The sequence below is a fragment of the Dermacentor silvarum genome, chromosome 1 (genome assembly GCF_013339745.2).
Source record: "Dermacentor silvarum isolate Dsil-2018 chromosome 1, BIME_Dsil_1.4, whole genome shotgun sequence".
NCBI classification, from domain to species: domain Eukaryota; kingdom Metazoa; phylum Arthropoda; class Arachnida; order Ixodida; family Ixodidae; genus Dermacentor; species Dermacentor silvarum.
The window spans coordinates 368,649,852-368,666,264 of record NC_051154.1 but is presented as its reverse complement, the minus strand read 5'-3'; the positions used below and the strand labels follow the sequence as shown (position 1 = coordinate 368,666,264).

General features: G+C 46.8%; 2 protein-coding genes across 2 annotated transcripts; both read left to right on the top strand.

Moving 5' to 3' along the window:
- Nucleotides 1-7,698: 7,698 nt before the first annotated feature.
- Nucleotides 7,699-8,241, top strand: LOC125943588 (sentrin-specific protease 1-like). Its single transcript, XM_049663039.1, has one exon. The coding sequence runs from the start codon at nucleotides 7,699-7,701 to the stop codon at nucleotides 8,239-8,241; it is 543 nt and encodes a 180-aa protein (XP_049518996.1).
- A 3,255-nt stretch (nucleotides 8,242-11,496) lies between these two features.
- LOC119445406 (sentrin-specific protease 1) lies at nucleotides 11,497-12,354 on the top strand. Its single transcript, XM_037709701.2, has one exon. The coding sequence runs from the start codon at nucleotides 11,497-11,499 to the stop codon at nucleotides 12,352-12,354; it is 858 nt and encodes a 285-aa protein (XP_037565629.2).
- The last annotated feature ends 4,059 nt before the right edge of the window (nucleotides 12,355-16,413 follow it).

Sequence of the window (16,413 nt, the reverse complement as noted above, 5' to 3'; positions counted from 1 at the left end):
TCATTCAAGTGTTAGAGCGTGTGATGTCGTCACTTTCAGCCATCCGATATTGCTGTGAGTTACAACAGATTTCTATTTCGTGGAAAAAGGAGGGGGGTCATGGTAAGTGCAATGTGCAAAAAAACTTTCGCGTTCCTGGTCCGGTTAGAATTGCGTTGCAAATAATTACCGATCCGTTGTTTTTCCCCCTATTTTCATGCGTCATAAGGCGTTGCTAGTTCGCTTAATCGATGTCCTCGGTGAACTAAACAAGACACTTTGTTTATATTTGGCGAAAAATAAAAGGCGCGGTATATAAGTAAACTTCAAAGACAGGGGACTTGTTATATAAGTAAACTTCAAAGACAGGGGACTTGTTAGGAAATTTGCAGTAAATTACGGAAGCACGCGATCCAGAGCTTCATGAATTTCTTTTACGAACAAAGCAGAATTTATGCCGCTGCGCTGGTGGAACTGTGAACTCAACCGATATATCAAAGCTAGCAAAATTTGAGTGGGCGTAAGGGGGGGGGGGGGAGTAGGGAGATAAATAGTAAATGTTATGGCGAAGTAAGATTTGTTAAGGAATTACGAGCTTTTTGAAAATTTCTAACCAGAAGTGCTCGAAAACATGACAGGCGGGCTAAGTTTCAAACAGAACAGTCATATACGGGGCAACTTTTTAAACTATACGTGACATTTGCAGGTAACTGGAACTTTTATTCAAATTGATCGACAGAAGCAGTTTCGCTGGAAATGTTGTAATTCTGCAAGGTTGCACACATCTTCTGTCTTTCAAATGCAAAGCATTTCTTCGCGAACATTTGCCACTTCGACAGTATCTATCTATCTATCTATCTATCTATCTATCTATCTATCTATCTATCTATCTATCTCTCTCTCTATATATATATATATATATATATATATATATATATATATATATATCTAGCCGCTTACGTCTTGGTGCTCGTATTGTCATTTCATTGACTTGGTAGGTACCGAATTTGGCATAGTATGACAAGAGCGCATGACCAACATAAATGATAGGTGACCGGCATAGTATGACAGGAGCGCATGACCAACATAAATGACATGAATATCATGACGTGTGTCATGTAGTTCGTGAAACAGCCGTCTACGTCTTGGTGCGCTCACGGTCGTTTCATTAACTTGATATGTAACTATAATGGGTTCGGACATGGGTACTAATTGAAGGAAACACTAAAGGATGATGGTAGAAGTCATAGTCGAGAGCATGACTCAGCGAAATTGACGACTCAGCAAAAAAACTAACACTCAAAATACACTGAAATGGGTTCGGACGTGAGTACTAAGTGAAGGAAATACCAAAGGATGGTGGTAGAAGCCATAGTCATGAGGTACTAATTGAAGGAAACACTAAAGGATGATGGTAGAAGTCATAGTCGTGAGCATGACTGAGCGAAATTGACGACTCCAAAATACACTGAAATGGGTTCGGACGTGAGTACTAAGTGAAGCAAATACCAAAGGATGGTGGTAGAAGCCATAGTCATGAGCATGACTAAGCAAAAATGACCAATGACTCAGCGAAAAAGATTAACACTAAAAAACCACAGAAACGTGTTCGGACTTAAATGATAGGTTAAGACATGAATGTCATGACATGCGTGCCATGTAGGTTATGACACAGCCGTCTGCGCCTCGGTGCTCCCACGATCTTTTCGTAAACTGGGTAGGCTCCCCACAAGCTGCTTCGTATAACATCGATTGCCTCAGGGCGTGGGATCTGCCGGCTTTTTTTTTTTCTTGTGAATATTGCACGTCGTTTATGTTGATTGTACTTCGTTGTGTATAACCTAGACAATACTATTACCATAACTAGCGATACATTCGTGCTGTAGAGTTAAACAGCAGGTACAATTCTTTGATTAGTATAATTTTCTGTAACAAATGGTGCATGTTTTTATGTGCGCTGCACGACCCGCCGTCGGTTGCCAAGTGGCTTTTGGGCTGCTAAGAGTGAGGTCGCGGGATCAGATCCTGGCCACGGCGGCCGCATTTCGATGGGGGCGAAATGCGAATACACCCGTGTACTTAGATTTAGGTGAACGTTAAAAACCCCAGGTGGTCCAAATTATTCCAGAGTCACCCACTACGGCGTATCTAATAATGAGATCGTAGTTTTGGCACGTAAAGCGCCATAATTATTACGTGCGCTACACTGATGCTCCTGGGCGCAGGATGAGGGACCTCTGGGCACTCACTTCCTTTTGTCCCTGTATCATATAAAGATTTAATATTGTGTGAAGAAGTAAATTCAGATTGAAATAACTTTTGGGCCTCCATGCTGGAGAAGTGCTCCTTCTGTGTACTTCCCTTTTCTTCTTCCGTCGTATTTTGCGCGGTTTGAACAGAATGTGTAAGTCCAGAAAGACCAAAGTCGCCCGAAACCAGAGGATGCCATTGTATTCCTTACCTAAATCAATGTAATTAATGCTTTCAGTGCGGTCCGAGCGCGTTCGCGACTTGCTGATTCTTGAAAGGCGAATTGGTAAAACGATGACTGGTAAGATAAGATAATTCGTCACGCGGCTGAAATATGGCACTGCGTCCAGGCATGATAGCACGCATGTTCCCAACCGGACGCCTAGCAGCTGCATCATGGAAGGACGAGAAGCTTTCTTTCTCCATTTACTCCATCCATGCGCTGCGCTCACGACCGGTTGTGGCTGCGCTTCCGCTATTGACTCTTTGCGCGGCGATCCCGTGGGCGCTGCCATGTTTGATCACGTGGTGACGCGTCCAGTGCTTGCCTCAACTGCCTCCGTTGCCTCCTTGTTTACAATGGAGGTGTATGACGCCGGCGTGGCTTAGAAAACCTCTGTTTTCGGAGATATCGTAGACGGTGGCTAGGTGGACGACACGAAGGTTTGATCACAGCTTCAGAGAACATGCAAAAGCGCTTTCGGAGCTGATTAAGCTATGTCCAAACGGCGCAAGCAGCGTATATGGTGCTTGTTCTAAAGGCGGGGCTAAATATGTATTCCAAGCTGTCCGATTATGAATTCAGCCAGGATTAGTGTGTTTTGCTCTTTGTTCTTTATTTGGCAAATATTTTGAAGCAGTGGCTTGTCTGTTTCTGACCCAGTGAAGTTCCTCGGTGCGACCACTATCTGATTATTTTCTGCCTAATCGCTCGCGGGTGTGCTCAGTTCCGATAGATTTGTTCTTGCTGCGCACAAGGCTTGAAACGTAGCTGTTGTGTACATTTTAATACCTTGTAGCAAATATATATTAACTCTAGTATCTCGCTCACTCTTGTCGACCGTCACCAAACATTCAGCTTCGACCATTCCTGCGCTATGGAGTAGTACCGTCATTTATTGTGCGTATACAGTGCACACATATTCAAGTGTGCGCCCATTCATTTAGTCTTGATACGACGGCCATAGAGTGGGCGTAAGTTTTCCTGCCATTTTAGACAGATTTGTATGGATAACGTGCGCGATACTTACTATGACAGGAAGCATCAATACTACCTTTGTCATTGTTTAACGAGTGGTACTCACTCTTGCCGACGTTCTGAGGATGAAGCACTTTCTTTGAAGGTTAGCGATACAAGGCTGGCGGATGAGCAAATTTCTGTATCCTCGAGGAAAGCCGTACATCACGAAGTGCCGGTAACAAATTCGGACCGTTGCAGCAGCAGTCCGCGAACTTGGCCACACAGATTCATTCTATTCCTTAACATGCCAGTCACTATTTTTTCAGCCAACTACTGCACACGTCTTCAGTCCACATGATTCAATCTAGCATGATTGGAGCACAGTGTGTTAGCGAAAACTCAGTTGCATTTCCGACAGCTGACCGCACAGAAGCAAGGTAGAAGCGGTAATGGTTTCGTATTCGTGCGCGGTCGCTGAGGTAGCTGAGGAGAGGTATGGCGCGCCGCCGTGAGCGCCATCTCATTTCTCTAAAACAAACTGCTCCGCGAAAAGGGTCAATAGTGTAATAGAATAGGCTCCGCTCAGTGAAGTTTGCTGCGATTGCTGCGCCATCTGTAGCAGCGCCGCCAACGATAATGAGACGGCCAAAGCGCGCGGGGGTATTCATAGGCGCGGCGTCGATGGTGCTGTTCGGTCTTTTCTGACGTTGAGACAATGTCATCCTTCAGCTCGACTAATTCTATTCCATCGACTGAAAGCGTACGGAAAAGGAAGAGGAACAAGGGCCGGCACTGATGCGTAAAAAACTGCCACAGCCACGAAGGCCAGCCTGGCGTGAAATGGTACCGATTTCCTGGCCGCCCGTGGGAGAAAGAACGACGAAAAAGATGGATTGTTGCTGTTCGAAGAGTTAAATAAGTAATTGTGAAAACAGCGTTTTCCTAGTGTCAATGTAACTATATGCTTTAAGGGCTAGCCAGGTCTAGCTGCTTGAGGTTCTGCAACTGTATTTGTGTGTTTAGCGCGGTTGGAAGTGTATGGAGCACGTTTTGCACAGCAAGCTTGTGTAGCGCGAAATCTTACGCGCCAATTTGCGCCTCAAATGCTCTTGTAGGCTGCATGCGAATCTTTGTTGATTTGCTTGCGTGCTTGCAGTCCTGTAATTAACTGTTAAATTGCGTTTTTCTGTGATATTTTCAGCAAAGTAAGTAAACTCGGTTTGCCTTGATTTTGGGGGTAGTGGTGGTGCGTGTAACATCTAAACTTCAAATGCCTTCACCAAGTGCCGCCCGCCGTGAGACTGCTCGCTCTCGTCAGCGCTTTGTGGCCTGTTTGCCTCGTTTACCGTCTCGTGAAGAAGTCATTCGGTTACTGCATGTGCGCTCTTGCTTGCGGCCGCATGCATAGGGCACTGTGTCGTCAGTATGAACTTCGTAGTATTCGCAATAATGCTCCTTTTCTTTTCTTCGGCGAGAATGACGGCTCGCCGTGGATGCCGAAGCAGACGAGCAGGATCTGCTCCAAACACTTCGTGAACGGCGGAGTAGCCAATAAAGGAAAAATCAACACCTAGAAACGCTTCATTCATAGATTTGCAAAAATGCGTTTCTGCGCACGTCGGCCACGAAATGAACGAAATACTGTAAATAGCAGAGCTGCAGTTGGACATTTCTGTGACCACGCCCCGACAACGTAGCAAAAACGACGTGTAATCACCGAATGTCGATTTGGGACTGTTCTCATTCAAAAAAACGTCGCGGTAGCATAATCTTGGTTTGAGCTAGTTGCAATGCGCCGCAAGCTCCCGTCCTGTTTGTGTGTTTGTCTTCGTTTAACTTGCACCGCAGATTTTCCTCCAATAAGTCGTGGTAGCGTGTGCGCTTCCGCTTATGCGTCAAAACCACTTGCTGATATAAAAATGCATGCATGTTCTCCCTACCTGCAAGGAAACGTCGTACACTTCTTTCCCTTGCTGAGAGTGACCGACGGCGCCCTCAAGTCGGCGCCGTCGGTCTCCTTCACGTCGTAAACGTGGCCCGCCGCATACAGCTTGTCTCCATTTTTGAGTATAGGCGCACGAAAGTAATTTTCAATACAGCTTATCGGCTTAAAGTAGCAAAACAACACACGCGACATTTTGAACGTCAGGCGCGCGTTATAAAACTAGAGTGACCTAGAGTTAAAACACGTTCAGTTGCTGCCGCGGCGCTCGGAGCGGCCGTCTCAGTGTTTCACATTCCTACCACCATTGGCGCTGCACGGCGTTTTGCCGTAATACAGGGACCTTATTTTGCCGTGCAGGCCTTAACCCTACAGTGCAAAGCAACGGGGCTGATTTTTTCAAAGCATTGGGGTTTAGGGACAGTGAAGGCAAAATAGACTTTAAGCGGGTAGAAATAACCAAACGGAGGTTATCTGATTGGTGGATAAAATCAAGGCAGGGGTGAAATTTCACCCACCACAAAGTACAAAATATGTTAATAGTCATGGCTAGGTGGCGTACGCCACCGCCCGATTTAAAGGGTTCAGCCTCATCCATCCATCCATCCATCCATCCATCCATCGTATTCGGTTGTAGCGCCCTCTGTTCACTCTACGGAGCCTATAGGGTTGAGTCGGACGAGCGGCTGGGGCAGCAGATGCTTTGCAGTCAGGCGCCCGACGTGGAAAAATACTGTGGCGGCACTGCGATATGACTGGATTGGGTCGCATCAAGGTCGCGCCGTTGGAATCTGCTGGCGGTACTGCTCGGCAGGGTCATTCGTACTGCTTCACGCGCTCTATTTGCGTTGAGTCCGCTCAAATGGCGTTGATAACTGCATATATCACATGTATTTATGCCTTAAAAATACATTCATTTCATTCTCTTCTTTCTTTTATTGTTTTATTGCCGCTCGGTGATCTTTTTGGGTCTCGGGCCAGGTTCGGGCCGGTTTCGAGCAGGGCTCGGGCTGGGCTCGGGCCTAAGGTAAAGGGGTTGCGGTCCGGGCCAGGCGGGTAACGTAGATTATTTCCGGGCCATGGCCGGGCCCGGGTCTCGCAATAAAGCTTTTGGTCGGGCTTGGGCGGGCAGCCCAACGTAAACACGGGCCCGGCCTGGGCTGAAAAAATCGGCCCGTGCAGTGCTCTGCTGCATGGTTCACCATGTGTGATTGATAAAGAAGTCTATGTTTGTTAAACATGAAATGACTGACAGACGTATTTCCAAGCTTTTTCGTTTATTCTAATATAGTAATTCGATATATATAAACAGAGGGAGAGAGATAGAGTCAGATCGTTTGCGGTTTGCTTCATACTCGAAAAATAGTTTGTACGCCACTGAGTCGATTTGTGACTGACCTTCGACCGAAGTTTTACTAGCTGCCTAATTTCTTACATTTTGAACACCGCCTGCGCAAGTGCCCGTATTCTTTACTGTACAGCACTGTACATGAACTCAACAAAACATGTGGAGGCTTCAGTGCCAGTTGAACGCACATTAGACCACCTTGCTAATTGCGCAAAAAAGCTGATCAAATGCAATAATCAAGTATGAGGAATCTTCTGCATGCTCCGTGACCTAACGACCAGTGTTTGTTGAGCCTAAAGAATGCAGTAAAAAAGCACACACGGTGCCTGCTGCCATGAGTAACGACAAACGCTCTATGTGCAATAGGAACTTACCGGTTTTCACATTTTCGAAGCTACTGCTTTTCCACATAGCATGAACATCACTATGGCTAGTATGGACGCCAACAAATCTTCAAATAATTTTTTTGCGTGATCTAACTTACAAAAGATCGGAACTAGGAACTAAGTGCATATTTTGCGTATTTCAGATAATGTTGCGGTTAGTACTTATACTAAAAAAATTAATTGTTTCTTTCATTCGTGTTGCGAGAAGTGCTTCTTTAAAGTTTCATGTTAGAATGCCCAAAAGTTATCTGAGCAGTTATTACTTTTATACATTCTTTAAAAATATCAGTGATCAGGCTATAATTTTATCTATCGCAGTATACGTTGCGACTACTACGTCTTGAAATGCAATGTTAAAGCATTCAAGCACTGAAAATTGGCACATTTCCCTAATAACGAAAGAGTTAAAGAATCCGGGCGGTCAAATTTCTAGTCTGGAGCCCATCCACTATGATGGCTCTTATAGCCAATGTGCTTGCTTTGGGTCGGCAAAGCCCCACCGGCCCGAACATTGTGTGCTGTCCTCTGCCATTTCTGCCTGGGATGGTCCAGCCCACTGACCAATCTCTTGTCCGTGTGGCCACGTCTTGCAGGGTACTTCCACGTCGCCAGCATGGCTGGTCCAAGCACGGGCCAAAACCTGTCCGACCTCCCAAAGGTGGCGCAAGACTGCTCGGTGGTCTTGCAGCGTCTAGAGGACGAGATGCCCGACTTTAACTACAGGACGTGGTCTACCCACAGCTTGGCCACAAATGAGCAGCTCGCTAGAGCGGCAGGCTGCACGGATGGGGAAGATGCTGCGGCGCGCATGGATTACGAGGCGATAAAGCGCCGCGTGCTGAATGAGCTGGAGGACCATCAAGGTGAGAAGCATCGTGTGGTCGTGCGCAGTTCGGCCTACACTGTAACTTGCACGCTCCTGAAAACTGTGCTCCATAGGAACTGGCTTAATGACGTTGTCATTGACTTCTACATGGGGCTTGTGGCCGAGCGTGCCAAAGAAGCTCGAGATGGTCTACGCGTTCATGCGCTGACGACGCACTTTTATAACGTGCTGAGAAAATTGGGATATGCCGCTTTTCAGCCCGGGCGCGGCCCGAGCTGCAAAAATCGGCCCGTGAATTGCTCTACTCCAAGGTTCACCATGTGTGAGTGATAAAGAAGTCTATGTTTGTTAAACATGAAATGACTGACAGACGCATTTCCAGGCTTTTTCGTTTAGTCTAATATAGTAATTTGGTATATATAAATAGAGGGAGAGAGATAGAGTCAGATCGTTTGCAGTTTGCCTCCTGCTCGAAAAATAGTTTGTACGCCACTGAGTCGATTTGAGACTGACCTTCGACCGAAGTTTGGCTAGCTGCCTAATTTCTTACATTTTGGACACCGCCTGTGCAAGTGTCCATATTCTTTACTGTTGTTGCGCCTCGGGGTTGAGTAAAAGTCAGGAATCCGCCAGGCATGGGGATGAGTACGTCCGAGAGTAGGAGCGAAAGAGAAACGTTTATTTACATATTGAAACAAGTAGTCAGATTCTGGTCAGAGCTCTCTTCAGTCGCACTGGAGAGGCCTCCTTTAAGCAGTTCGTCTTCCCTAGTTCCCTACACCAGGGAATTGGATGTCCTTGGTGCGGCCAATCAGAGGAGTCGTATTGTTTACCGAACTTCGCCTCTGATGTCAACCTCCGAAGCAAGGATGAGGCAATACGGAAACAGGGGGCTCACACTACTTCCACGAAAGTCGGTGACTTAGTTTCTTGCCCTCCGACAGTCATCTTGCCAGGGTCGAGAGAATGGCCTTCGCGCTAATCCCCGCTTCGAACGAGGGGTGGCGGTTGTGGTCGGTCGCTTCTGCGTGAGCCTCTTTGTCCTCGCGTCACTGCCGGTGTCGGGCCGCGCCGCCAGGTAGGCGACCGCTGATGAAGGGGGGTCGCATCAGGGGAAGCACCCAAAGGGATGCGCACTGCCGAGTTGGGGCGCTTGTTTGCCCGTCTCGTTCGGTGTCGGGCATTGTCACCGTCTGGGTGGCGCTGATGAAAGCGGCTGCCTCGATGGAGACAACGAAAGAAGGCGCTCTGCCGATTTGGGACGCAACACTGTACAGTATTGGGCAACACTCCAGATTACTGTACAGCGATGTACATGGACTCAACAAAACATGTGGAGGCTTCAGTCCCAGTTGAACGCACATTAGAGCACCTTGCTTGCACAAAAAAAGCTGATAAAACGCAATAATCAAGTATGAGGAACCTTCTGCATGCTCCGTGACCTAACAACCATTGATTCGTGAGCCTAAAGAATGCAGTAACAAAGCAAACACGGTGCCTGCTGCAATGAGTAACGAAATCATGGAACATGTCATCTACTCCCTGATCATGAATCACTTGGACGCCAATCAATTTTTTCATTCGGCACAGCATGGGTTCCGTAAGGGCTTCTCTACCGAAACGCAACTAGCTTTGTTTCTACACGACTTGCATATAAACCTTGACTCTAACCAACAAACTGACGCTATTTTTCTGGACTATGAAAAGGCCTTTGACAAAGTTCCTCACCGCCACTTACTACTAAAACTTTCTTCTTTGAACTTGCACAGTGACGTACCCAAATGGCTCGAATCATTCCTTACTGATCGCTACCAATTCGTTTCTATAAATGACAAATCATCCACTCTACTCCCTGTAACTTCTGGTGTCCCGCAGGGATCAGTTCTCGGTCCTCTTCTCTTTTTAATTTATATTAATGACTTACCCCTACATGTATCTTGCAAGATACGAGTTTTCGCTGATGACTGCGTGATTTACCATCCAGTTTCTAATGCTACTGACGAAAACACCTTACAACAAAGTCTTAACAACGTGCAGTCTTGGAGTGAACAATGGTTAATGACTCTTAATCCCAACAAATGTAAGCATATATCTTTTACCCGCCGCCGTAACCCTTTCCTGTCCTCTTATACAATAGTAAACGTTCCCATAGAATCAGTAGAATCATTTAAGTACTTGGGCGTAACACTTTCTCATGATCTCAGTTGGGGTACGCATATTTCCAACATACTTTCATCAGCTAACAGAACTTTTGGCTTCATGAGACGACACTTGCGTGACGCCCCGCAGAACGTAAAACTCCTAGCTTTCAAATCCCTTATCAGACCGAAAGTTGAATACGCATCACCCATCTGGAATCCATATCAAGTCTATCTTGTTAACGCGCTCGAGTCCTTCAGAACCGCGTCGTCAGATACATCCATTCATCATACTCATATGACGTAAGCGTATCATCCTTAAGAGCAAAATCTGATCTCCAGCCCCTTGCACGTCGTCGCGTTACAGCCAGCCTTTGCCTCTTTCATAAGTTTTTTTACAGTTCCCTAATTCACGAGCCATATATCACACCACCCGTACGCATATCGCTACGAACTGGGCACCCATTACAAGTCTTACGGCCACGCTCCCATACAACTACCTTTTCTTCGTCTTTTTTTTTCCCGCACAGCATCAGACTGGAACGCCCTTCCCCACCACGTCGCTGAAATCACTTGCCCGACATCGTTCTTCGAAAATGTGTCTTTGTTGGCTGAAAAATAATCAGCTTTTTTCACCGGCATTTTTCCCCCTTCTTTCTGTTTTTATGCACTTGCGAAATGTAGCTTTCTTGTAGTTTTCTAAATACCTGTGTTTCTGTTGCATCAACTGTACCCACCCCTTATGTAATACCCCTAGCAAAGGGGTCTTTAAGGAAATAAAACTGAACTGAACTGAACTGAACAAATGCTCCATGTACAATAGGAACTTACCCGTTTTCACATTTGCGAAGCTACTGCTTTCCCACATAGCATGAACATCACTATGGCTAGTATGGACGCCAACAAATCTTCAAATCATTTTTTTGCATGATCTAACTTACAAAAGATTGGAACTAGGAACCAAGTGCATATTTTTTATATTTCAGATAATGTTGCGGTTAGTACTTATACTAAAAATAACTAATTGTTTCTTTCATTCGTGTTGCTTGAAGTGCTTCTTTAAAGTTTGATGTAACAATCCTCAAAAGTTATCTGAGCAGTTATTACTTCTATACATTATTTGAAAACATCAGTGATCAGGCTATAATTTTATCTATCGCAGTATACGTTGCGACTACTACGTCTTGAAATGCAATGTTAAAACATTCAAGCACTGAAAATTGGCACATTTTCACTAGTAACGAAAAAGTTAAAGAAAAATTTCTAGTCTGGAGCCCATCCACTACGATGGCTATTATAGCCAATGTGCTTGCTTTGGGCCGGCAAAGCCCCACCGGCCCGACCATTGTGTGCTGTCCTCTGCCCTTTCTGTTTGGCATGGTCCAGCCCACTGACCAATCTCTTGTCCGTGTGGCCACGTCTTCCAGGATACTTCCTCGTCGCCAACATGGCTGGTCCAAGCACGGGCCAAAACCTGTCCGACCTCCCGAAGGTGGCGCAAGACTGCTCGGTGGTCTTGCAGCGTCTAGAGGACGAGATGCCCGACTTTAACTACAGGACGTGGTCGACCCACAGCTTGGCCAGAAATGAGCAGCTCGCCAGAGCGGCAGGCTGCACGGATGGGGCAGGTGCTGTGGCGCCCATGGATGACAAGGAAGATCTGGAGGACCATCAAGGTGACAAGCATCGTGTGGTCGTGCGCAGTGCGGCCTACACAGTAACGTGCAAGGACCTGGAAAGTGTGCTCGATGAGAATTGGTTTAATGACGTTGTCATTGACTTCTACATGTGGCTTGTGGCCGAGCGTGCCAAAGAAGCTCGAGATGGGCGACGCATCCATGCGCTGACGACGCACTTTTATGACGTGCTCAGAACATGGGGCTATGCGGCTGTGAGCCACTGGACGGACACGGTCGACTTGTTTTCTTTCGACATGCTTCTAGTGCCAATTCACAAGAACAACCACTGGTCACTCGCCGTTCTGAATATCGGAAACCGTACGTTCGAGCTGTATGATTCGTTGGGTCGTAAGAACTGGAATTGTTATCAGGTGTTGACGGCATACCTGAGGAAAGAGCACCAGGACAAGCGGAAGTGCCCGCTCACGCCAGAGGCGAAATGGCAATGCCACTATGTCCAGAACCTTCCCCAGCAGTCCAACTCCCACGACTGCGGCGTGTTTGTGTGCCTCTATGCGGAGTGCCTCGCGAGAGGCGCACCGTTCAATTTTTCGGCACGCGACATTAAGCGGTTGCGATATAGAATTGCGTTTGAGATCATGTCGGGGAAGTTGATGGATCACTGACGCTCACTGCCACTTCCTTTGAAGACAAGCGGGTGCGTTACCTGGGAGAGACACGTTGTCGATTTCAGCCTGCACGCATGTGCCTGTGTTGCTTACGCGAACTTTCCCGACTTTCTATGCTATGAAGTTTGTCGATGCTTTCTGTGTGCAGACAGCACATTGTTTCGGTTGGTTTATGCGGGCCGGTGAATCCTGTTAGTTTTTGCAATAAAATACGAATATAAATATTGTCACCCAGCTAGTACAGCTGGGTGACAATATTTCGTCGCTTCTAGGGCAGCGGGCGAGCACTATGGGCAAGATTTCCGTCATGAAAAGAAAAAAAAAACACAGAGGAATGTACACAATGCTGAAGCGGTTTGTGAGGGTTGCTTATCCCACGCGTGCGTAGTACGGCTTCATCCGTACTACGTGGACGACTTCAGCATGGCGACGGCGTCGATTCGAACTTGGATCAGAGCTTTGAGGCACCATCTCGTAGTTCACATCACTGAGGCGGCGTACAACTTCGTAGGGGCCGAAATAGCGGCGCAACAATTTCTCCGAGAGCCCACGGTGTCGGATAGGTGTCCACATCCACACGCGGTCGCCTGGTGAGTACTGGACGTTCCGTCGGGTCCGGTTGTAACGGCAGGCGTCGGTATTCTGCTGGGTGCGGATGCGATTCCGAGCAAGCTGGCGAGCTTCCTCTGCTTTCTCGACGAACTCTTCAGTGGTGTCATTCCTTGTGGTTCCGTGGTCTACCGGGAGCATAGCGTCTAAGGTGGTTGTAACGCGACATCCGTAAACGAGCTCGAATGGTGTAAACTCGGTGGTCTCCTGTACTGCGGTATTGTGAGCAAACGTCACGTATGGTAAAATTTCATCCCATGTTTTGTGTTTCACATCAATGTACATGGATAGCATGTCGGCCAATGTTCTGTTCAGGCGCTCTGTTAAGCCGTTAGTCTGGCGATGATAGGCTGTGGTCCTTCGGTGGTCGGTGTGCGTCAGCGGGACGACTTGTTGCAGCAACTCCGCTTTAAAAGCTGCACCGCGGTCAGTAATGAGCACAGCGGGTGCACCGTGACGAAGCACGATGTTGTGGACGAAGAAGCTGGCGACTTGAGCAGCAGTTTCCCGCGGCACAGCTTTTGTCTCCGCATAGCGAGTTAAATAATCAGTTGCCACGATTATCCACTTGTATTGTAAGGAAGACGTGGGGAACGGACCAAGAGGGTCCATTCCCACTTGCTGCAACGGCGTCGGAGGCGGATCCAAAGGCTGACGGAGGCCGGCAGGCTTGACGGGTGGGACTTTACGCCTCTGACAGTCACGGCACGTCCGCACATAGCGCTGAACCGACAAAAATAGGTGTGGCCAATAGTATTTCTGCCGTATGTGCGCTAATAGACAGTTTTAGTTTAGCGTGGTTACCGGAATAGCGGGCGTACCGGAATAGCGTGATCGAACTGCGCAGAACGCTAAACGACCCATACCGTTTACCGTGCGCACGCTATTTCTCAGAGTAGAGTGTACTAGACAATGGTCGAGTGGGCCGAACGGCGCTCTCCCGCTGAGGCGCCGCGTGTGGAAAAATTATGCGAGGGCGCTGCGAGCGAACTGGATTGGGGCGGAGACGCGCTCCGCGGCATATTCAACGTACTTTCGCTGCGGGCGCCGAGGCCGATTGCGTATAGTACGGGCTTAAAATAGTGATTTATTTCAACTGCAAATTTATGTTTACACCATTTTGCCAAACATATATATTTGAGACATAGATTATACAACACGACGCCTTTAATTTTGCTGTCGTTGCCAAGCGCGTCGTCTGCTAGCGAGCGCGCGTTCGCTACGCGGGCGCAGGCGGACGCTTAGTTTTTGTCGCAGATCGTATGTGCAGTACATTTTTTTATGTTTTAATTGCTTTGGTGCACCCATGACTTTTGTCAGAAGGTACCAAATGTAGTTTTAGCCAGGTGAACTACTGTTTTTAACATTGTATTCTAAAAGTAACAGGTAATAAGTATCATATATCTGCAACATGAAGCTATGTAAGAAAACTTTATTGATATCGTGTCATTTTAGGCGCGCTTCTTGTTGGTGTAATATTTATCAGGGACAATGATCGAAGGCAACAATATTAGAGTGAAATAAACCGTGTTATTAACTGCGTGGCGCGAAGAATGGCCATGCACTTCTAGGTAATTAAATCAAAGGGCACATGCATATAGATATTCACAACGTATATGTAAGAGAAAAATATGAAATGTTCTAAATGCACTAATTTAAAGCGAGAATTCCCGACTGGATAAGCGCACGTGTGCATCACGTGCATCTTCTGACTTTTAGAAGCTGCGCCATTTTTCGTCGCTCCTCTTTCGACCTGTTGACGCCTTTAATTAAAAAGTGCAACCGCGTCACAACATAGAATTTTACTATGTTAGCTTTGACCGTTTCTGCGTGCTCAATGCAACCAAGAGTCTTTTCCTTAACTCTGACGAGTGACAACACATCCAAAATGCTGTTTGCATGAAGATGATTTGAACTGAAGCAGCCCATGAAGACGTCCTCAAAATAGTTGACAAATTCAAAAAGTTCCTTAGAGGGATAGAGCAATCCTCCCTTATCGCATGACGCTGACAACTCTGAAAGCGGATGTGTTTCGCCTTCTGACACTGGTACGAGCAGCAGCGCGCAGCACGTGTCACAGCCTGACTTTTTCACGCAAGAAACATAGCCTGCCATGTGATAAACAAGACGCGTATCACTGGTTTTATTTACTAAACTAGAATGCTCGACGGGAAAGGTACTGGGTTTCTGGCTCACAGCTATTTCTAGCTTGACAAGGTTTCCTTGTGAAATATATTCATCAAGAGTTGCTTGCAAATCTTTTTAGGGGGATGAACTAGCGGCACTGGTATCTAGGAGCGCCGTCAGTACATTGGGCGCAACATTAGCTCCTGTCACCGGTTTTGCTAAGCTGTAAAAACATAAGCAGTTTACTGTTATTAAGAACTGCTCTGGAGTTGGGTGGTCATTGCAACCAGATGACTGGCGCACAATGCCAAATAAGTTCTCAATGGGATCTTGACTTAAATGCGCTGTCATCAAGTAGCGGAACTGGAGTTCCTTGGTCAAATATTCGAGCAAGGATAGTACACTGGAAAGTGTGACTCTGAGCCCCGCAGCCGTCGATTTGCTGAGGAATCCGACGCCACCACCAGTGAGCTGTTCCCACTTGTCGATGTATTCTATAGGAAGCTTGACAGTTGAGCGACGCCGGCAGAATTTGGCCACAATGCTTCAGCCTTGAAGCGGGACGTCATCACTTTGATCAGCTGATTGATCATTCTGCGATAATAAGAAAATGCAATCGAAAAAATTATCAACAGGAAGTTAATGGATCTATTATACCGTTACGAACGCTTTGTCGCTGATTTGTTTTTAATCGAAAATAGGGACTGAAATTACAAGTCAGTGCAATGATGACTTTACTTTCACATACTGGCACCGACAGGCGCACGACCTTTCCCGCTCGTTCTAGGCTCAAATACACAAAGACGAAATGCGAGTTACAAATAATGCGAGCGTCGCAGTATCATAAGGTATAGCCACAAATAGGAGCTTCTGCGTCTCGACTAATAGCCCAAGACTATTATAATGCACCCTAGTCTCGACGGCGAGTAATGAAGGCGCGCACATGAGGCGTGTGCAGTGGCGCAAAGCACCACGCTGGGCGCAGGGAGCAAAGCCGTGACAGCACAGTCATTATAGCTCCTGGATTAGGTGACTCAATTTATAATTACAGAAATTATGAAAGCACAAAAAAATGAGTATATCGCACCGAATGCCCGATTGAATACAGCTTAACTGGCCATCTTGTTACGCATGCTCTTTTTAGGTCTCTCTCTCTTTTTTTTTAGTCCTTGCATGGTGCAGTTCTATTTCACAGCACTGAAAGCATGTATTACCGAAGTTTCTCTTATATACCTGAAGAATGACTCTGTACCATCCAGCGACCCCTTTCCGTAACTTGTCTCGATGAGATCCTTGTAATGAGGCCACGCAAGACGTAAT